A 22318-nucleotide genomic window follows, 5' to 3' on the forward strand; every position below is an offset into this window, starting at 1 on the left:
GCATAAGCTTCCTAGTGCGCCAAGCTGTTATAGACTAGATCCAACAATGTAGTCCCACCCTGTATGCCCAAACCGGCCTAGCAGGTCGATTTGGTAAACATACATAGCCTTTTCGCAATAAATCAGGACGGAATAGTTCCACCATCTTACGGCAGCTTATGCAGGAGTGCTTCAGCCTCCTCAAGACCAGGTCAGGTGTTCAGTTTGCTACTATCAGAGCGTGATGGGAGATGTATTTCACCAGGCTATCTATATATAAGGCTATATTGGGTCCGTCATTGTCCTCCTTGTCTTCTGCTCTGTAGACATAGATCGCTTCACTTCATAGAATTCCTCCAATTTTATCTTTCAATCTTTCCAACGCGAACATGGTCAACCCACCTAGCATTCCAGGCTACCACATCAAGTGGTCTGACGCCTTCGCTGGAAACTCGGGTATGCTCCCAGACGAGAGCAAGTGGGAAATCATCGATCGTTACCTCAATGTGAACAACGAACAAGAGACGTACAAGAAAAACTCGAAGAACATCCAGCGCAGCGGTGGGGGTACTCTACAGCTCGTGCCATGGAAAGATGGGAGCGCTCCTCACGGCTGGAGCTCGGGACGGATCGAGTCGCACTACACGTTTACGCCTGTTGCGGGCGGCAAGACGTTGGCCGAGGCCAAGATCCGATTTGGCTCCGCCGCCATCGCCAATAAACAGGGCATTTGGCCCGCCTTCTGGATTTTAGGCGACAAGTTGCGCCACGGAGGCAGTTGGCCCGCATGTGGCGAGCTAGACATCCTAGAGACGGTCAACGGAAAGCTGACCGGCTACGGTACTGTACAGTATGTATATCTGAAGCTGTCTCCCCCCTACCTGAACCATTCCGAAAGAATACTGCTCTATAAAGTCTTTCAATTCCTTTTTCTATCGAATAACAACTGCATCGAATCCGTTCATACTGCTCGGAAAGGGAATTAATAATTCTGTTCTAATGTATGTGTAGTGGAGGTACGTATCCAGGTGGCATTTTCAATGAGCCGAACGGTATCCAAGGCCACATCGAAATCCCTAACCAAGGCTGGCATGTTTGGCGAATGGTCTGGGACCGCAGCCACGGTTCGTGGCGAGACGAGACCATCACATGGTTTATGGACGGGAAGCAGTTCCACCAGATCAGTGGTTCCCGCATCAACGATGAGCAGGCTTGGGGCGTCTTGTGTCACTCGCCTCTTTACTTCATCCTCAACGTGGCCGTTGGCGGAGGTTGGGTTAGTTTACCTCCCCTGAACTGAAAACAGCTCAAATCATCTATCTCTACAACCTGGTGCTGACCTTCTTACTCGCAGCCTGGCAACCCCAACGATCAAACTAAGCAGGGTTACGAGAGTATGATGGAGGTCGAATACGTGGCTCACCATACTACCAAGTAAAGGGATATTGCAAGACTAGTAAATTTCGAACTTGCGTTTCTTTTTACTTCCTTAGTATAGACGGGTTGGCATGGACTTATTTGTGTGGTTTCGCGAACTTGATTGTAATTGAACTCAAATTTCCGATCTCTCTCGAATATTCAAGTAACTCGATGGCGCCATCGTGGTAAAGGAAAATATAGGTGGCCACGTCTTATATATTTGAGAGGTCTCAAAACCTTAGTAATGACAACAAGGACACCACAGATCAATCATAGTCTTTGAAAATTTCTTGTGCTAAATTATTTAGCTTAAGCAAAGACATCGAACTGGGGGAGACGGTAAAACCAAACCGTCTGCACCAAGCCCCCACCGAAATCAGCTACAAGAACATGCTTATTGCAATCATCTGTGAACTTGAAGGTGTTGACATATTGATACCCAATATCGCTGGGAAGCGTAGCGGACGTAATGTTGACAGTCAGAGTTCCTGAAGGACCGCTCTCATTGCCATGATCTCCTTTGTTTCCCTTGCAATCCTTTTCTTTGCCCTTGCCACTACCACTGCAGGAAACGTTCGAGAATTGGAAAGTTCCAAAGACGCCAAGACTATGCTGCGCAACGGTGGCCCAGTCCGCCTGAGAGTCTGAGGGCTGCGCGGGCAGGGAGACGGTTTTGGGGCGAAACTCGGGCTGAGTCGTGTCATTGGCGGTGATGACGAAGGATATATGACCGGAGGGAGCGTAGACCGAGCCGCCTGAGGGATAGATGCTGTGCCACTCGGGGATGATTGCGCCGGAAGTGGTATTACTGGTGTTGGCCATGAGACTAGTGAAATTTGGATGTAGAGGGTGAACTCACGTTAACGTGGCATTAAGGTATCCCCAACCGCCCAATATGCATTGCAGAGCCCTGTCGCATTTCATCTCGATAGTTTTTGTGGACGGAAGCCCATGAGAGCACACCAAGAACTGTGAAAGAGCGATTGCTCCGGAATGGGCAGCCTCGGTAGGCTCTTCTGGTTTTATATAGTTGTGCCGTACTCTGGTAACCATTCCTCAATATCCCTTGGCAGCCAAGGCGCACGCCATGGAGCACCAACACCTTGCCTACATCATGGTTTGGAGATGCGTTTCAGCCGTAGCCAAATAGCCAGGAATAATCGTGGATTGACCATCTTACACAATGGCCACGTCCAAATCGTGGACCATTGCAGGAAGACGTATTAGAAAACAGGACACAGCGAAATCGGCCGTTCCCCACACCACAAGCTGTTAGCCGGTTTCGCTGTGTCCGATTTTCTAATACGTCTGCCTGCATTGTTGGCCTGGTCGACGCCGTGTCGCGCATGGGCGGACTAGTATCGAAGTTTGATACAACTATTAGACAAGACTCAGGCTTTATGATTTGATCACTGGCCCAAAGAAAATGCTGGCCGGTCGTGTTGAGCTAATACCGTTGTGTTTTAGACAGCCTTCTGTGGCGCGCTATTGGAGTCTCTTTATCTCGGATTGTTCCGAGTCTCAGGACAGCTTGTGTACAGTTTTTTGGGCCCAGGAATTTCTTGCCTGTAATACGATGGGCATTCGCAAGAAAAAAAATATTGCCAGCGATAGTCGTGAAAGGATGCACAAGGAAATCGAGTTCGTTTGACGCCAATTGCCTTTCAAGGCGGTGTTGGATCAATTTGTACAAATGGTTACTCAAGTCCTGCATTTCCTCGTGATGCCCGTAGCAGGACATGAGAAGTGTAGTGCAGAGAGACTTTGCAAATGAAGTGTAACATTCTGTTTACCCAAGGTTGTTAATTTCAGTATCCAATGGTAAGTCAAACCTTGTAAGGGGCTTCACTGCCAACCAACCGACTGAGTAACCTTCACAGCTCTATCGAGTTGTTGACAACTTTGTAGATCATATTCTGATAGCCATCATTAGCTCTTGTGTTTCCTACTCTGAATCGTGCTTTCTCTCCATCCGACCAATCTCTTAATATTACCTGAATTTGATGCAACTAGTACTTAAGGAGAATTGTAAGTGCCTAATGGCCTGCACAGTACCCATAACCGAGCTAGACGTGCGCTTCAATCGCAATCGTTTACGTAGGCATTTATCCAAGTGCTTGCCTCGCGGTACGTGCATCGAAGCTCCAGCAGCCTCGAGGTACATACTGGAACGTATGCACGAAAGGGGTGTCACAGTCAGAAGACTTTGACTGATGGTGGGCATCAGCTACTAGAGTATGGGCACAACTTTGTCTTTCTAACACATAGTTAAAGAGCGCATCATGGAGAACATAGAATTATATGATAAAATTCGTCGATGAAGATAATAGCCGGAGGCTACAGCCGAGATCTCACAGTCAGATCTGGAAAACAACAAGTTCAACAGTGTGTATGCCAAATAGTGCACCTATACATAGACATAGTTTAAATGGTAATACATTGAGATGATGCGTATCTTGACACCAAATGGGACTCCCATGAGTAGTTACATCCCTAGTATTTCTATTACTTAGAGTTGTTTGGCCACTTCTGTTCAACATCTCCAGCCATTCTGCGAACCGAGAGGTAATCCGAATTGCTGAAACATCTGGCAACGACATTTTGAATGCGTGACCCAATTTTTCATGTATGTTTCAGATGTTCCAAGGATAAAGGGGACAGAAAATGCGGCAGGAGTTTACTAGAACGAAGTCACCAAAAGTAAATCTTGGCGTCAGTCGGGATTTGGAGTAACTATTGACTAAACAACTTAGTGCAAGTTAAGCGCGAACTTTTCATCTAAGCACTAGTGGTTTAGTGGTAAAATCCATCGTTGCCATCGATGGGCCCCGCGTTCGATTCGCGGCTAGTGCAATTACATTTTTGCCGTGTGACTCTGAACTGTTATCTTGCCGAACTTGTCTGCCTCCGTCTTCTTTTTGCCCCTACGGGCGCGGGTTCGCGCGATTTACATTTGCAAAGCGTGCGCGAAACTCATCTCATGTTACTATACAGCTCTGGGTGTTTCAAACAGCGTGTACCGCATGGGCTCGGTAAAAGAAAGAATGCATCGTCGCAGATCGAGGCTCTGCCAATGGCTAGGCGCTTTATAGAAATTCATTATCGGTTGCTGTGCTCCCTGTCTTTGTACCTATCTTGACCAGTATGCGTAGCCTAGCGACTCTACACACTTCGCGGGATCTCTGTAAGGCTGGAGCTTTCTCGGCTGGATGAAATAGGCGGACATGATTCCCTGAGTAATGCAAGCAATTTACTGTCACTATATGCAGAGTTCAATACCTCAAGAACGAAGGCGCACGTTTCAACGGTGATCGACGCCACCATTGACTGGTAACGGCCGGGCTTTCAGGGGTGATCCTGTGCAGCCAGACCTGCGTCGCCTGAGTCAATAGTCCAATAAGCTTTGATGGCGCATTAAGTCGCTCAGACTCAACCATATAATTACCATGCTATACTCGGCGCTGGAACTTCATGAGTGATTTGCAACTCTGTGAGAAGCCAAAGCTACCCTTTTCTGTACGTTTCGAAGGCCAGCATCACACCGCCCTCGCGAGACTCGAATACCCCAACTGGCGGTCATGACGCGAAATGGTCGCGCGGCACCCTGCACAGACCCACCGTTCATCTGGTGTGCTGGCAATCTGGCGGTGACAGACGGGTCCAAATGTAACGCAGCCCCACCGTGAACTCACAAATTTCGTGACCAGCCACGCGCCTTGTTGGCAATTCCTCGTTCATGCGCTCTGTTATATCCCCAAGCAGGTTGTTATTCCCAGGTAAGTTTGGTTATGTCGGCGTTTGTGAACTGGGAAAGCCTTCTTTCACCGGCTTCCCCAAAGGAGAAGGTGAAGGCCCCGGCGCCGCCGCCGCGAGGCAACACGGCTGTGCCGGTGCCGCCCGAGCTGCCGAGTGCTTCGGTCCCTTGGGCCACCGCGGCCACCATCGGTGCCGTCATCTTGAGCACGCTGCTCATACTCTACCTCGTGCGCAGCAATGCGCGCGCCAAGTCGACAGCCACGCGACTCGCTGCGACCAAGCAGCGACAGGATGAGGCGATTATCGCTGCGGTGCAGAAGACTCTCGGTGAGCAGATCAAAGCCACCGAGGAGAAGTTCCAGCAGACTCTGGATCGCCGAATCAAAGATATCCAAGAGACGTCCCAACAGACTCTAGATGGCCGGATCTCGGCAATCGAAGAGACCTCTCAGCAGATGCTAGATAGTCGGATCGCGGCTATCGAAGAAGCCTTCCAGCAGACTCTAGATCACCGCATCGCAGAGATCGAGGACGCCATCAGGCGGCGTGTCAACCAGAGACTCGAGGCGCTTGAGTCCAAAATCAAGATGGACCAGGAGGCTATTGATAGCTTACACAACGCCATCAATCAGCGAATGGAGATCCTTGAAGACGGGGTGCGCATCCTTGACGGCAAGCAGCTAGACCAGGAAGCCACACATATCACCAGCAGGTCATTGGGCCAGAGACTCGAGACAGTTGAGGGATCGCTCCAAGCACTAGACGCCAAGACAAGGGCGTCAAGTCAGAGGATCGAGGCCGTGGATGACAGCGCGCGCGTCATCGACAGCAGGACCAAAGCACTTAGCCAGCGCATGGAGGCGGTGGAGGATAACCTCAGCGCGACTGACGGTCAAGTTACACTGTTATCGCATGATGCGAGCCGTGGAGTCGACGCCATTGAGAGGTTGCAGAAGCAGGTGAAGAATCTGCCAGGAAACGAGAAGTTGAGGGAGTTGACGGGTGCCTTGGAGGAGAGGTTCAAGGAATTAGAGAGCCGCATCAACCAGTACCAACTTGCGATAGAAGAGGCTCGCGCGGAACCGGAACCGGAACCGGAACCAAGACTCACTTGGTCACACATCGAGAGCCAGGAGATCGAACCAACCGGGCCCATATACGTCAGGCCCAGCTACGGCCACTCGCCGACATTGTCATACGACGGCTCTTTACCCCCAACTCCTTCATCCAGCGGTCGCTCATATTCGTTCACGAGTAGTAATGCTGGTTATCCAATTACAACACCAACAAACTCAAAGAGAAGACGGATGGAGATGGCGGCGGGTTTTCAGGATACGACTTTCGCCTCAAGACAGAAGCTGTTCAACAGCAGACAGGAAATGCATCAACGCAAAGATTCTATTTTGTAAAGGGATATCACTCATTGAAGGATAATATTTCATTTTGTCAGGGTGGTACAGGCATCTCTGTTTAGACGGATCACACAAGCTGGTCCATTGATTTTTGGGAGGAGTTGTTCACTCGAAGCAGCAATGCATATGATACCAAGGACGTTACTGCGAGTAAATGAGTACGTCATCTAATTACCCATATAATGCGGAGTAATGAAGAGAACCGGTTAATTTTATTTGGAAAGACTTCGAAGACTACAGCGGCTAGCTAGACGTCTCGGTGTGTTCTGTGAGGGTTCGCAGGCTTGTGGCATTTGCATTGGATACTGGTGCGCCATGACCAAATTTGCTTTTTGTTTCATTAATCCGACAACGGTTAGCGGGTTGGTTGAGGGGCACAGCCTCCACGGCTCTGACACTGCGCCTCTTCAGCTGCCTCTTCGCAAAGTCTAAGATGGTCTTTATCTTGGCGGCGACCCCCATGCGATTCACAATTAGCCCAACCAAGCAAATCTGACGAGAGAGAAGCCGTTTAACGTTTCGCAGAATCGACCAGCAGTTACTCTTGTGTAAAGTAGCAAATGCCCACTAATAAGAGGAGGCTCAAGTGTGTTTCTGCCACCCAACGGGACTACACTAGGTGTGCCTAGTATTCTTGGATTTTAGAGCCACTCAGCGCAAGTATATTAGCTATGCGGCTAAACAATTCTCTGGCTTGGTTTTCACCAGCACTAATGATGCTTGTAACAGATGCCACCGCAAACAATCTTCTCATCAGTTTCGGAGTTCAGGGCAAAGCTAGAAGGGCTACGCAATCATCTCCGCGAGCTTCGAGCATCTTGGAAGTCAGCCGTACAGTCGAAGACCTCGAATCAGCACCCTTCACCGCAACAACTCTATAAACCATTATATCCCGTCAGGACCAACATCCGCCTTTTGAAATTTCAAACTCGCAAGCCCCGTGAATCTGTGCACAGGGAGAACACAAGAAGATGTCTAGAATGCACTATGGAATCATATACGTTCGAACGGCTAAAACTAGCACCTATCCAGTACTACGCTCTATCCTATACGTGGGGAAGCGAACGCCCGTCAACCAGATCACGTATCCGTATCAATGGGTACTCTGTTCAGATATCTGAGAATCTACAGGAAGCCTTGCGGGCCATTGTAAACATGCAGCAAAACGAACTTGGATATATGTTGTTGTGGGTTGATGCGTTATGCATAGATCAAGGAAACATCCAAGAGAGAAATAACCAAATATCTGTCATGGGCCGCATATACGCTGGCGCAGACGCTGTTTTCGCTTGGTTAGGTCCCGCAAACCACAAGTTGGAGCCTTTATTCAAGTCCTTCAGCCCAGCAATCTTTGACCTTGACGGCTTATATACATCTCTTTGGATTGGGCAGAGCGACAAACTGCCAATGGAGTGTGTTCGCGCGGTCGAAGACATAGCATCCAGGCCTTACTGGAAACGGGGATGGATCCGACAGGAACTGCACTTTGCAAAGCGAGTCAACTTGATCTGTGGTCAAACCATGATACCTGCAGGACAACTTTCTCATGTGCTAGAGTCTCTTCCTTCGGGAATTGATCAAGAGCCGGACATATCTGATCTCAAACGGCATATTAGTTCTGCAATGAACTACTTCAGCTGGAAAGCCAACAAGAGCTTATTGGACTTGTTAGAGGCCTACGGAGCCAGCGAATGTAGCGTTAAACACGACCGAATTTACTCGCTGCTTCCAATGGCCAGCGATTCACCAGAAGCCAGAGGTTATCGAGTGGAGTACGGCTGGTCGTACGAGGAGGTAGTGGTCAAGACAGCCGCCTTCTGTGAGTGCTCCTCAGCTGAGCAGCGGCATAGGCTCCTCCTCACCCTAGGGGATAAGGCACAGGTAGACGAGGGCTATTCGACATCGCTTGATAATCTTTCAAGATGCTGCGATTACATTGCGAGACAACATGAAGACGGAATGTCGTGGGCCGACACAATGAACATGTCATATGACTTGATACGCCAGGATGCTGGAATGCAACAGAGGCGTGGCATTCACGCTCGGTCCTGCTAGGAGACTCGGCAACAGTAACCGCAATTTGAGAAACCAACTTATTTGCAGCTCATCCTGGAAATCCAAATCCTTTTATACAAAAGGGAGAAAAATGAAAAGGAAAGAGAGAACCTTTAATACAAGTAAGAATGCGTCATAGTCCTTAGTTACATATCATGTGCGTCCACAACGTATACGAAATCCTCCTAGCCGCCCATCTTACTCATGGTACGGCTCTCTTCGATGGGGCTACTCAGGCGCAGTGGCAAAATACGCTTTGGGCCGGAGACCGTCATAGTCATATAAGGGGGAGGATATGACGAGAGTCTAGCGGTGTTGCAAACTATCATCCCATACGTCAACTTCAACTGTGTCAGCCACCGGTTAAATATGACGTCATGAAAGGTACAGCTCAGTTTCTATTTCGAAGATGCAGCTCCTCAGTAACGGTCGATCATGAATTCCTCACGCTGCGTCAAATTTGATCATCAGCAACGCCTTGTGTGGGAGCGGCCGGCCTGTCTGCGGCCAGAGAAGAGATTTTGGGCATCAAATCCCCCTTTTCGCTGTTAAATGTCTCGACCGAACCCTTGGTCATCGCTTGACGTCCATACCTTGTCGGTGAATTCAGTCTTTTTACAAATACACTCTAGCCTTTAAAATACGCCGAAATACATTGAAGATCACATCTAGAATGAGCAGCAATGACATGAATGTCAAGGTCTTCGACCTGCAATTGTTCATAGACGATGAGGACGAGGAAGATATTGCCTACAAACAGAAACTGCAGAGCTTGGTTAATGGAACAGTGACCCCAAGCCAAGCAGCCACCGGCTTCGACCACTGGATTGTTGAAGGTGCCAACAATCGTCTAAAATGGCTAGAGCAGCGGGTCGACCCCAGAAGCTTGACTGCTGAAGAAGAAGAGAGCGGTATGACCATGCGAGTGATAGCTCCCAACGCCAGCGGGAAAATCGAGATGGTCTTTCCGACTATCGCCAGGCTGTCCACCGCATTTCCGCCGTTTCACCCTGGACAGGATGCAATCGTCCAGTTCCTCGAGGCACTCAGAGCGCTGCCCGAACACCAGGTGCCTGACGGCATCCCATCCGAGGACCCCAGTAGCAGGGATTATCTGATGACGCTTTGGCCGTTTGGGGGAAATTGGATGGCCTTGGCCGAACATTTCCGCAGAGAAGCAGACAGTATGCTTTCCACATTCGTCGACTTGCTTCCTCTCGCTGATCAATGCGCCTAGCCTATTCTTACCCATACTCTGATATCGAGACGCTTGGTAGCGAAACTCGATACCGCTGGCGGAACTTCCAATCCGCCATCGCGCGCATCACTGCTCTAGGCCTTATCGACTGCAGCTTTCTCTCTGCGCTCGGTGACATCGTACCATCGAGTCGGAATTATGTCGACCTGGAACAGCGCAAGGTTGGCGGACCCAACAGACTTGCGGGTTGTGCGGTGGCAGCTGCGCAGTGGGTCATGTGGCCTGGTGAGGGTCTCTTTGTGTATCAGCAGTGTAAGAAGGTCGAAAAGGTGTCCGGGCCACGAGATATGTGGAGTCGAGAAAGATGGGAGTTATGGAAGGAACAGTTCACCTTTGTGTCAGAAGATGAAAGGTTTGACCCCGAGGCACGGCTGGTGTGCAAACTGTCAAGGGAGCAGATGATCGGCTACGAAGAGGAAGACGGCATCTAGCACACCCTCTTGAGACAAGATGCCTGAGACATCCATCGTCAGATATGTATTATGCTGGAGACTGCGAGTTATGGGTGCTTGGGTAATCATGTAGGTAACACTAGGCGGAAGCAACGCAGCTGTTCCATCTCCACAATTGGATACCCGCTTCAACGCCGACGACCCACACCGCATTACAATCCGTTCTGGCAACCAATAGCGTACTCCTTGCGCTGGTGGTGGGAGTTTAATGTCCTTCACTGACATATCTCATGGGGTGTTAATATATGCGGAAATGGGGAGGAATGCTTTGATTGTTAACCAAATGGTGCCATCCGGCGCCAACTCGTCTGTTGATGCTGTGCCAGGAAACAAGGCGTTCCTGCCCGATGTTGTCCTTCGCGCCTCGATGAATCTCATCCTGCGATCGTCTGTAGCTAAACATCTCAATAGGCTTTCAGTCCATGCCTTACGCTGCTTTCTTGACATGTGATTTATCATGATCTCCATGACCCTGTTCCTGATCGCATCTGCTGAGGTGCTGTCCAATCTGCCACTTGTGTGTTTCTTTACCACACGCGCTTGCTGTACAACGCCGCCACCAATAATGAGCGGTATACTCAAAATATCCGAGGGACTCATCCACTGGGCCGCCAAAGCCGAGCCACATCTATATATTCATTGGAGTCATGTCTCAGACATATGATATCCGAGGCGGCACTGTCTTGGTCGAAGTTCCAGACCATCAAGTAGGCAATACACTAGTCGCCGTGGTTGGACGTAAGTGACACGAACGACATGTGTATAGTCTGATAGCTGAGTCAATTTCCGTAGCTAAGGCCGAAAGTAATAGAAGCGGTGGAACCGGAAGTCTAACAAAAAATTACTACGTACTTACGATAATCTTTAACATAGTCTTACGCCGCTCACAGATTTCATCATTGAATTTGGAATGTAATCTTATAAATATAATAGACAAGACAACGTTAAAGTATTTGATTACAAGACTTATCACGGCACGATGAATGAGTTAAGGCTCTGTTGTAAATCCTATTATTGTAAACCTAAACCTATAGAGGAAAGTGTTAAAGGGATTGTGAGGTCAGGTATAATCAGAAGTCCAAATGTATGGTTCAATTCATGAAGAGACTGAATCTTGTCCCCTTTCTGAGAGAAGGGACAAGATAGGGATTATATAGCGGACACTGTTCGGTGTCTCACCGAACCTTCTGTAAACCTAATGCACTGCCGTGACACAAAGGAAAGAAGAACTCCCACCACAGTAATCAGCTGTATCAGCCGACCCCTAACAAGATTTCCCTTATAAACCCGGACTGGATATCAATGAGCGAATTCATTCCCGTCATGGATTTGCGCCATTAACTGACTAGAGCCCACACCCCCTTAGTTTACTGGATTGCAATGCGTCGGCCTTCAGGCTTGTTGGCCTTCGGGACGACCACGTTCAGAACACCATGCTCCAACTTGGCCGAGATGGCCTCAGGGTTGACATGAGTGGGGAAGCTGAACGAGCGTGAGAATTCGCCAATGCTACGCTCGGACACCCAGTACTTGGTCTTGGGAGTTGCAGACACTTGCTTGTCTGCGTCGGATGTCTTGGCGACCTCAGTGGGTTTCTCCTTCTCCTCCGTAGCGACTACTCCCTCTTTGGGATTGGAAGTCTCTTCGTCCCCACTGGTGTAAGACCGCTCCACCTTGCCGGAGATGCGCAGTGTGTGGTCGTTGGTGAACTCAAGGTGCACGTCGTCCTTGTTGATGCCTGGAAGATCGCCGTGAAGCTCGTAAGTCGTCTCGGTTTCCTTCAGGTCGAATTTGGGAGTGAATGTTGGTAGATGCTGACGACGGCCTACTCTGTCGTCTGTGGACGATTGAGAGGAGTACTTGTCGAAGTCGTCAAGCAGCCGGAATAGCCCGTTGAAGCTGGGCTCATTGTAGAATCTTGGTGCAAAGACAGACATGTTGTTTGTGTTGTTGCGTGTTTTGGATGTGTTTTTGGAGTTGCGTATATGAAGGAGACTATGTTCGTAACTTTGCTTGCGTGTTCTGTTGATCTTGTGGTATGGAAATTGTATCATGACTGAGATGACCGACGCTCATTATATACACATCGTGGCTGCAAAGCAGTGATGCGCAATTATCATAATCAGGCGTTTCTACAATATTCCTCATTGCACGTTGATGCGACTTTGCGTCACTTGTCGTCCCTCGAAGCAACATCGAGGTTCGCGATGCTGGTCGTCGCAGCTGGAAGTTTCCAGAGGCTTGGCGGGCCCACTTTAACTAAGGTTCCTGAATCTGGGGGGTGGGGGGAGCTCGGGTGGGGTACAGCTACAGTACACAGTCCAAACCTCCCAATCGAGTCGTTCTGTGCATGCAGAACCCATAGTCGACAATAATTAGTTATAGACCATAACCTACTTGAGCGCAAGCATGCGCCTACATGCTTTTTTTGACTGCCGCTATTGAACGGCTAACCTCCTCCATAACGACTAAACTCATTCTGCAAGCCATCCCTATCAAAGCACTATTTGAATCAGAATATAGATGCCTCCCGGCTCCCCAACGTTGACGACCTTCTGGTCACGACGGACAACCCAGCGCACACCAACTTGGAGGGGTTGGATCACGCACGGTGCGCGGCTTTGCAAAAATACCTTGCGCAATACGCCTGGCTCGCTGAGGGCCGCGACCTAACCAGACTGTACGAGAACAACAATTGGTACACCGCTTACGGTGCTAAAGCCGATGCTCTCCGTCCGCGGCGAGAGCCCTCACTGGCGGCATTTCTTGCCGACGTCACGATCCCTCCTTCTAATGCTCAGGAGCCCGCGCCCTCCTTTCTCTGGACTAGCGAGCTCTCTGAACCATCCGGAATGTTCTATGATGGGACACGACACGAGCTAGCAGTGGCAGATCCCAAGCTGCAAGGATATGGAGTTGAAAAGCTTGCAGTAAACAACCCAAAGTAACAGTGTATTTTATGAGATAGTGCTAAACATCTAGTAGATGTTGTCCTCCGGCTCTTATCCGGCTCTGTCGAAGGCGGACCATGAGCAGTTACACATACCATTAAGCAGTCATGGCCCAGTGAATGTCAAAGTGCGAATAGTCGCTTACGAGTCTAGTGGTTTCATACGTACATACAGTGCAGACTCTGATTACTCTATTATATTCCAAGACTTCAGGACATACAATCCAAATTACGCCCGGGTGTGACCAGCAGTGTCGCCCTTGAACACCCGCGCTGGCCAACCCTGCAGTGTCGTTCGCTCATCCACGACATCGCCACCCATCACTAGGGTGTGTTCCAGAAGACAACTGTCATTCTGCATGCTAGCTCCCGAGAGGAGTCTGCTCCCAGTCCTCAACACACACCTGTCACCAACGTGAAGTTCGTTCAAGTCGAAAGTGCCCCTACTGTTAATGTGCCCAACGAGACTAGCGTCGTCTACCACTACTCTGTCCCCCATGGTCAGAAGATCAGGTTCAGTGAACATCAAACTCGGCGCGCCATTCACAAACAGCGCACAGTCCTTGCCGATGCGTGCGCCCAGTGCTCGGAAGTACATGACGATCCAGTGCGTGCCTGTTAGCATCCCGAGAATACCATGCCCACGGTAGCAGTGACGTCGAAGCCTCTCAATGCTGAGAAACAGCTGCCACCTCTGGCAATAGCTACTCTTGTCCCAGTCATAGTTACCTGGCTTCCGGTGTCCAAGTAGAACCCACTTCGCCGTGATGACCAAGCCAAGTGCCACAACGGCTAGAGTTGAAGTTATAATGGCAATAGCTGCCGTCATGAAGCCCCAGACGTGGAGTGCGTCACTCCAGAAGCCTCTGCCGAGTAGGTGGTCAAATCTGATCCAGTAGACAATTTGAATAGAGAGGATGAAAGCAACGTTCCAGTACGCTGCTGTAAATGCTGTGATCAGAGCAGAATACAAGAAGATGACGCCTTGTCCAAAGACCTTGTAAGGGGCTTTTTTGAGGTAGAAAGCTCGACCAAAGGGACTCAGCGTCAGTTCCTCCTGGGGCTGTAGTGCTTCTTGGGTAAACAACACCTGTCGGCTTGATTTCTCTGATAATGGAAATGATTTTACTGTGCCCATTGCCAACTGTTGACTGCTTGCCTTCGGAGATAAAACTGTCGGTGACGTTGGCCCAAGTGTAGACGACGAACTTGAGCTTACGCCACTGGAAAGTTCCTGAACATCCACCTGGGCAACCTTCTGTTCTTTACCCTGGTATGTATCCGACTTTTCGGAATCCACGTGCTTTGGCCTTGGGCGGGAGAGGTGGATGGAATCCCCTCCTCTGGAGCCTACCCAGGTGCTGTTATCTTCGTAGGACTTTCCACGTCTGGTCAAGGCACCGGAACCCATTACCGTACCATTGCCAATCGTGACGGCAGGAAGAAGGCAGACACGGTCGGCAATCATGGCATTATCGCCGATCTTGACCTTCTCCGAGCTGATACCATCGGAAGTGACAAGATGCGATCGAGAACCAAAGACAACGTCGTCGCCAATGTCAATTAAATGATAGTCTCCAATTGATGGGCCTGTGCCGGGCCAGTAAACACGCTTGCCGACTTTTCCTCCTAGTAAACGGACGGCGATAGAGGTTCCTTCGTAGTGCTGACCGAGTATTTCAGTCATGCCGTGAAGCTTTGAGACTGGCATCAAAGTTTTCATGAGAGCCATTCGCCATCGATCGATGTTGCTGCGGGTGACAGCTGGTCCTGGGGACAGCCTCCCGAACCAGACATCCAAGAATAGTCTCATAGAAACCGCAAAGGCGAAGATGAAGAACGGACTGAGCGTGGACCTAAGAACCAGAGCTAGGTAATGATACCCAACTCTTCCTCCAGATGCAAACCAGTGGATGACGCTGCGGACGGGATTCAGAGTCTCGATCGGTTGAGCCATGACTAGACCCAACAGACCGAGTGCCCATGGGATCAGGGAAATGACGTGGCTAAAGAAGGATAGGGGGACAGTAGCGAACAGAGTCAGTACCCAGTGAGAGCCAGGGATGTTTGATGATGGGAGGTCGCGAAAGCTCTCGTCGGCGTCCTCCAGTTCCCATGCGGACGAGTTGGGTCCAATGCAAGCATTGTTGGGGACGATACACCCGGGCGCAACGATGGAGGACTTGTTGACGACAGCATTACGACCAATGGTGATCGGACCAAGATACATCGTCGTGTTTCTCTCACCAGCGAATGGTCGAAGAGTACAGTGTTCGAGGACGGCGCCATCTCCAATTTCGAGGAGGTCCCACTCGCCAGTGCGGGCGCCGTTGATAGTAACATTCTTCCCAATCTTGGCTCCCATCATCCGGTAGTACAAGCACTTGGACCAGTTGGTAGAGCCAAAGAATCCCATGCCAGTAATATCAATAATCTTTTGAACCAGCCACCACCGGGTGTGGTAAGGTCCCCACATGGGATAGTAGCCTGTCCTGTATTTCCCAATGATCACCCATTTTGCTGCAATGCCGAACCAAGGGGAAACCAGACCGATGACAATTTTCGAGAAGGCGATGCTGAGAATAAGAACGAGTAGACGGCCCCATACTGACTCGTTCGTTTGCCAGGTTAAAGTAGAACTCAGAGCAACCAGAAACACTGTCCATTGAAGCGCGCGACGCATGGGGTATAGAATCATCATCGGTACAAGCTGAAGGAACATCAGGAACAAGTTGGTCGAGCTGTACTGTTTGCCTGTCAGGTTAAAATCTTTCTCGTCAAACGTAGTGCTTCCATCGGAATCGTCCAGCGAAGCACCTTCTGCCTCCAGCTCCTTGGCTATGTCGCGAGCTGACCCATGGTTGAAGATGAACTCAATGGGCAGCGAGACTTTGTACTCGCTCCTCAGCATGGACAACAATCGGCCGGCTAGAATTGAGTCTCCACCAATGGCGAAGAAGTCTGCAGTGACTTCGATTTCAGTAGGACTCCTTGATAGTACCTTGGCAATAATATGGAGAACAGCCTCTTCGAGACTCGCAGCTAGGGCGTTCTCTGCGCTGTTGAGCTGTTCGACGCTCATTGCGCGTAGCTTCTCCTTATCAACAGTACCGCATCCGCACAATGGGATCGGCTGATCTAGGTACTGTATCCTCTCGGGAATGTTGTAGTTGTGAGTCCGAGCTGGGAGAAGTTGTTTGAGTTCTGCGCCGGCGCCAGTGCCAGACTCCCTCGAAACCTCAGTAGTAGGCCTTGGTGCAAGGAACATCTCAGGTCGCCCGTCGACAGGAGATATGTCGACATAAGTCTCGATAGTAGTCGGCGTGATCTGGCTGGCGGCTTCTTGTAATTGAGAGATGTCTAGAGCGCACACGGTAGCGTCGATGGGGGTTGCCAAGGCTGTGTCCACCGGCGGACACACAGCTTCCCAGTGCTTCTCAAGGAATGGTGTAGATCCTGTCTGCTCTGGTAAACCTAGGCGCTTCGCTAGATTTGTACGCAATACCTTGTTGTTTCTCTTTGGGACATCTTCCATGTAAACAATGAGCGCTGGCCACTTGGCTTGCTGGAGCAGCGATCTGAGACTCTGGTGCAGAAGGCGAACATCAACTCGCGGCTCGTCATTTGGCGTGACTAACACAATGCCGACTACTTCTTGAAGCACATCATGAGAGAGCCCAAAGGCTAACGCCTGGGTGACTCTCCCGTAGATGGGGCTGTCGGGGTCGCCAGCGGCAGATATAATCGCATTCTCGACCTCGAAGGGTGAAATGATCTCACCGCCACGGTTGATGACTTCCTTGGACCGACCTGTAATGTAAAGGTACCCATCTGTGTCCATATAGCCCAAGTCTCCTGTGTCAAACCATCCCTCCTCGGTGAAAGAAGACTTGTCTAAGGTACCATCCGGTCTCAGATAGCCTTCGAAGACAGGAGACCCACGTACGCTAATGTGGCCAATGATATTAGGAAACGCGGCCTTTCCAGCGCCGTCAAGGATGCAGAGTTCTGGGCCGACAGAAATCCCAGACGTGCCTTCGCGATCCAACTTGTAGTTTAGAGGTGGCGTCGAGATTGGCATACATCTGTATCGCAATTAGCTTGAATAGCTAGAATCGGTCTGAAGGTGGTTCTATCACCCACTCTGTCATTCCATAACTTGGCAGTACGGTACAGTTGAAAGTGTCTCGCAGTTGACAGGCAAGAGCAGGTAATAAGCCGCCAGCAGCATTGCAAATCAACCGGATTCGACTCTTCTTCATATCGAACTGTCGGTGCAGGCCTTCACTAAGGATTAAGGAGTGCATCGTGGGCGATGCGTAGTACCATGTTGGAAGCTCTTGGTCGACGAGGTCCCAGAACAACCCTGGATCAAATGCTGGGCAACATATCGTTGAGCCACCTGCAAAGATGGGAGCGAAGACGTTACGTAGTAAGCCCCCACTGTGTGGTGTTAAAGAGGATGGTCTTGTTTGGGAGGGTAGGTAAACTCACACATGGTGAAGAGGCATCATATTTAGGCACGTCTCATCTGCAGTCAAGCCCCAAGACTTGATAACCATCTGGGCTCCACTTAAGACAGCTCCTATTGATATTGGCACTAGCTTCTTGTTTCCAGATGTGCCACTTGTGAACAATTGGATAGCTGTGTCCCGGGGAGTGCTTGGTTTGACGGTAGCTAGTCCCACCAAACTGCCCCCGGTGTGATCAGTAACTGTGATTGTCATGTCTGGCTCCAGCCGAGCCAGGCAGACCGTGATTCCTGCATCTACTACCCACGAGTCCCCCAGTCCCAACTTATTTGAGTCCTCATGGGTGGTTAAGACAATCGTGGCGCCGGCCTGGATGACATCTGCCTTAAACTGCTCAACGCCAACGCTAGGGTTGACCGGGGCCGCGACATAGTAAGTCGATACGGCAATGATGGTGGCCGCGAGAAGGGGCCCATTGGGTAGCGCAACAGCTACGATCTCCTTTTTCGAAGGATGAGTCGATGGAAGACGGAAACTCTCGACGTATTGTCTAAGCTGAGAATGTGTAATGAAGTCTTTCACCGAGCTTGAGTAGATTGCTGGTGTCTGTAGGTTGGGCAGATGTCCCACGATGGACATGCCGTCATCCAAAGTAGAAGAAGACATGTTCAACGCCAGGGTTGAGTCACCGCAACTGTCTCTTCAGTAGCAGGGATATCCGGCGGATATTGTCTTGGTCACTTGGCGATGGAAGATCAGGCTGGTACACAAGCGAGGTAAGGTCTCACGGCTTGCCTCATATATGTAGTCTATACCACGACACCATCTGCCAGACTCATTAATAACGATCTGCATGGGTGGGATTATATCCCGCTGCATATGCTTCATGGCGACTAGGCTGTATCTCGGCTTGTACTTCCAAAGCTGCCGGGTTCTCTCGTAAAGACTTGACCAGGTCGTCCCGAACGGAGCCCAGTCCGTCGAGAATATTCTCCGAATACTTATCGGACGACTACTACACTGCATGGTTGCTTCTCCTTCCGTTACGGTCAAACATTGCTCTGATCGTCAGTCGCATCGGGAGCGTTAGATTCATGATCTAACTAGAATGTATTCTTTTGGGGGTAATAGGGGGCATCATGGCCGGTTTGATACCGCAACGACCGACTATCGGGTCTTGGCCTCGTCGAGAAGGTCGAACCCAATAGACAAACTTACTGATCCGACACCAGGCAAGGCATTCGATTGGTGGCTGCGCGATGCAACCTCAGAACTGCACGTTTTCCACCTCGTGCTGCCCCGTTGTTACCTGGTATTCATGGCCGCTTACATTCCTGACGACTTTGAACGTGGAGTCGCACCGTGTCGAGGTGGGCAGCGTCGACCTTGATACGCGGGACACATGCCATCCACTGCAGCTGAATGGTTCGGCCTCCTCGGTGGCATCTGTGTCTCTGGGGCTCGTTTTCCTGCAGATCGATTTGCGAGCTCACTTAAGCACTGTAGATGCTGTTGGCAAGAATCTGGGCAAGAGCATGGCCAGGGGTAGGTGCATTATCGCCGACGATCCAGGAACCTGAATCACTCCACCTTCCAGTTCCGGCAGCGCAATTCTCACGTACATCAGTCCTTGACATACGTGATGCACGCAAATATCGGTCTGAGTGAGCCAGCAGCAAACCAAATCTGTTCATCTTGATAGCTGCTCCTCAGGATCGAGGATGATTGGTTCAGGTTCGATGTCGCAAGCGCTGCGTCGACTTGTTTGGGCAGGACTTGGCATACAAAATATGGGTATAGAATTACCAGGTTAGATGGAGACAGACAGATTGGCCCACCCACGTGGGATTGATCTCTTGTCACCGGGTGGTTGCACAGCAAGTATGTACGTGCCAACCCAGCGCGCCCAGCTGTCAGTTTGGCGAGGACAAGGACGGGAGAGAGAGAAGAATGTTGTTCTTGCGCATTCGGTTTCACAGCATCAAGCCACGCGCCACCTAGCAGCCAGTGACGTAGGGATGCAGGCAATCGCAGTTATAATTAGGCCTGTGTCTGCAGGCCAGCGGCTGTTCGCCCGTCACATGAGAGACGTTGCATCCCTCCTCCGCCAAGACCACAAGTGATGCTGTGCATCTGGGAGGGCTCGGAGGGCTTCTCAGGTCCGCTGGACTGGCAGGCGCGGTTCGTCCCGGGGTCTTGGGTACCTACGTGGGTATCCATAGCTGGTCAATCTCCGTCGTAATCAGCAGTCACACTCAACTGGCGCCGGCATTTGACGAGAACCGGGGCGCCAACGGATACCGTGGGTCGTGGGTCGTGGGTCGTGGTTTTGTGGACGGGGTCGCGAGTATCTGCCCTGAACATGTCCGATGTCGTGCCAAGAGGCTCGGCGACCGTAAACGATTTCGGGTGCGCAAGTGGCTGGGATTAGTGGCTGATTCAATAATAAGCTCAACGTCGCGGTGCATCAATTCCTGGGCATATGCACTGCGCTGCACTACACTCTACTGCACGGCTGTACCGTGCACTGGTTTTCCTGCACTTGATATTACTGCTAACACGAGGGCCGACCACCCCGTCCGCCGGCATCCTTTACCGTGTTTCCTTCGCTGCTGATGCAAATAATGTTGCCCGCATCGCTGCTGGCTGCTTATGTGCCCGTGATTCCACCAATGTTCAAGATGTCTTTGCGCCCAAGTGCGCCTCGATGCGACGATTGAGGGCTTGGCCTCTGTCATTACCCCGAGGACTGACTTCGCCTGCCAGCCCGTGTCGCCAGTTTCGAGCCTTGCGTCAAAACAGAGTATGCGGGTAAGGTTGCAATTAAGCTCAAGATATCGCAGGAAACAGCCCGACGTTTCATTGGCCGTCCTGGCGTCCCATGCGAAGATGCACCAAGGTTTGCCGTTTTTGCCTTTCAGCCGCAACATCAGAGGCAAGGCCCACTCAATGGTGCTTATCGTCCTGGTAGATACCCGTGGAGCTAAGTTAGGCGCCGGTCGTCGCTCTGAGTCCTAGCCTGGAGTCGCTAACTTACACGGTGGAGCTGATCGTCATCAGGATCCCGGCATATAGAGACGATTAGGTTGCAGTAGATGCGACCAACTGATAACTTGTATGCACCAGACACGGGATGCTCCCCGAATGTGGCAGAGCAGCAGCCGCTTCGTTTCCTCATCGTCCCGAGTTTCATGTGAAAGAGGAAGGCCAGGGTCGGCCACGGGTAGATTGCTGCTAGATCGGAGTCTGAAGTCCAAAGATCGACAGGGACCCGTAACACCGGATTTCGCTCTGATTAGAGTCCAGGTAACGGGAGGTGCCGTTTTGGGCAAGTCAATTGCGAAGATCTCAATTGAAGGACCACCGCCGCCCACTCAAGTCTCACGGTTTCACTTGTTGCTCGTGGTTCCGCCAGGGTTCGAAAAGTGATAGAGCAGCATGACGGGCTCTATCACCGTCGGTAACAGTATTGGAATAGCTCGCAGGAGCTGACATCAGACCCGCCCATGCCTTCACCGCAGGTCTCCCCCGTGGAAATAGAGTTGCCATCGGCAGTGCAGAACGGAAACTCGCATCAGGCTAGATGGACTCTGCAATGCTGTCGCATCCCAGAGAGCTGCCGTGCCACCTCAGAAAATGCAGCCAAGACTATTGTTTGGGTAGAATTTCCGTCGATGAGGCAGACAAACGTCGATAACCATGTCGCTCGGTGGCGCGAACGCGGTGTTGCTTGCGGCTTGATCTTACTTCGCATAATCAAGCAAAGCCCGTAAAGATCTCCAGGATGACATTGCTGCAACTTCGCACACTAATGCAAAACCCGGTGAAGATGGGGGGGTCATATTGATACGAAGACTACTCGCTATAGCGCTGGACCATGTTGATATCTGGTCCTCCTGGGTATGCTACCGTTCCACTCTAATCTACCGAAGATATCTACGCCTCTTGGCATTCACTGAAGCCAGTACGAAGCTCCGTACAGCAACACATTGAGTGTAACGAAGGAGCTCTGCCGTGTTGATAGCTCTAGCTCGCCATGATCTATAGGCTTACGACGCTCGTCAATGTTTTTTGATGATGTAGACATAGTCAGCACGAACGCTACTATAACATTGAATGCAACTGCCAACCAAGCACGCCCGGAGTCTCCTCTATTCAGTATCTACCGACTCTTGAGCTTATTCAGGTGTGAATCCGAGTTATGCTGTGGACCAGACCGACCGACTGCCGCTGTCAAACCGGCCCCACATGCCCGTGTTGGTCATTATGAGGCTTCTCTCACAGCCGAAAGCAACTGTATCTCGGTTCCATAAGGACGGCATCTATCTTTCGTTGCACCGAGCACACATCATTGAACTGTGGGGGTCAAAACTCCGCTGGTATTGCCACATGCAAGGACCAAGTTCTCCATGCCGCGCGGCAGTTACATATATACAAGGTCTGCCAGGTGTTGCAACCTTGAAGAATCGAATACTCAAAGGAGAAGCTTCTGACACTGACCAATCTTATAACACTATACTGCTCGTTTATATGGTAACAAGTCCGTCTTGGCAGTATAGGATTCT

The 22318-nt window shown here is 50.6% G+C and overlaps 8 protein-coding genes across 8 annotated transcripts; 5 read left to right on the plus strand and 3 right to left on the minus strand.

Annotated features, from left to right (window-relative positions):
* Nucleotides 1-368: 368 nt before the first annotated feature.
* JN550_000428 (uncharacterized protein) lies at nucleotides 369-1417 on the plus strand (the record flags this gene model as incomplete). Its single annotated transcript, XM_049315799.1, has 3 exons — nucleotides 369-829; nucleotides 991-1255; nucleotides 1334-1417. The coding sequence occupies 3 exons, from the start codon at nucleotides 369-371 to the stop codon at nucleotides 1415-1417; spliced, it is 810 nt and encodes a 269-aa protein (XP_049177717.1).
* Nucleotides 1418-1707: 290 nt separating this feature from the next.
* JN550_000429 (uncharacterized protein) lies at nucleotides 1708-2322 on the minus strand (the record flags this gene model as incomplete). The annotated part of the gene is made up of 2 exons (XM_049315810.1): nucleotides 1708-2206; nucleotides 2258-2322. 2 exons carry the CDS (start codon nucleotides 2320-2322, stop codon nucleotides 1708-1710), a joined length of 564 nt encoding a protein of 187 aa, XP_049177718.1.
* A 2864-nt stretch (nucleotides 2323-5186) lies between these two features.
* Nucleotides 5187-6563, plus strand: JN550_000430 (uncharacterized protein; the record flags this gene model as incomplete). Its single annotated transcript, XM_049315821.1, has 1 exon — nucleotides 5187-6563. One exon carries the CDS (start codon nucleotides 5187-5189, stop codon nucleotides 6561-6563), a length of 1377 nt encoding a protein of 458 aa, XP_049177719.1.
* A 1254-nt stretch (nucleotides 6564-7817) lies between these two features.
* On the plus strand, nucleotides 7818-8621 carry JN550_000431 (uncharacterized protein; the record flags this gene model as incomplete). Its single annotated transcript, XM_049315832.1, has 1 exon — nucleotides 7818-8621. One exon carries the CDS (start codon nucleotides 7818-7820, stop codon nucleotides 8619-8621), a length of 804 nt encoding a protein of 267 aa, XP_049177720.1.
* Nucleotides 8622-9294: 673 nt separating this feature from the next.
* On the plus strand, nucleotides 9295-10310 carry JN550_000432 (uncharacterized protein; the record flags this gene model as incomplete). The annotated part of the gene is made up of 2 exons (XM_049315843.1): nucleotides 9295-9805; nucleotides 9859-10310. 2 exons carry the CDS (start codon nucleotides 9295-9297, stop codon nucleotides 10308-10310), a joined length of 963 nt encoding a protein of 320 aa, XP_049177721.1.
* A 1388-nt stretch (nucleotides 10311-11698) lies between these two features.
* On the minus strand, nucleotides 11699-12268 carry JN550_000433 (uncharacterized protein; the record flags this gene model as incomplete). The annotated part of the gene is made up of 1 exon (XM_049315854.1): nucleotides 11699-12268. One exon carries the CDS (start codon nucleotides 12266-12268, stop codon nucleotides 11699-11701), a length of 570 nt encoding a protein of 189 aa, XP_049177722.1.
* A 270-nt stretch (nucleotides 12269-12538) lies between these two features.
* Nucleotides 12539-13279, plus strand: JN550_000434 (uncharacterized protein; the record flags this gene model as incomplete). Its single annotated transcript, XM_049315865.1, has 2 exons — nucleotides 12539-12595; nucleotides 12818-13279. The coding sequence occupies 2 exons, from the start codon at nucleotides 12539-12541 to the stop codon at nucleotides 13277-13279; spliced, it is 519 nt and encodes a 172-aa protein (XP_049177723.1).
* A 231-nt stretch (nucleotides 13280-13510) lies between these two features.
* On the minus strand, nucleotides 13511-18419 carry JN550_000435 (uncharacterized protein; the record flags this gene model as incomplete). Its single annotated transcript, XM_049315876.1, has 3 exons — nucleotides 13511-17366; nucleotides 17425-17724; nucleotides 17776-18419. The coding sequence occupies 3 exons, from the start codon at nucleotides 18417-18419 to the stop codon at nucleotides 13511-13513; spliced, it is 4800 nt and encodes a 1599-aa protein (XP_049177724.1).
* Nucleotides 18420-22318: the final 3899 nt, after the last annotated feature.

This window comes from Neoarthrinium moseri, assembly GCF_022829205.1.
Source record: "Neoarthrinium moseri strain CBS 164.80 chromosome Unknown scaffold1_Wmoseri_CBS_16480, whole genome shotgun sequence".
Lineage (NCBI taxonomy): Eukaryota > Fungi > Ascomycota > Sordariomycetes > Amphisphaeriales > Apiosporaceae > Neoarthrinium > Neoarthrinium moseri.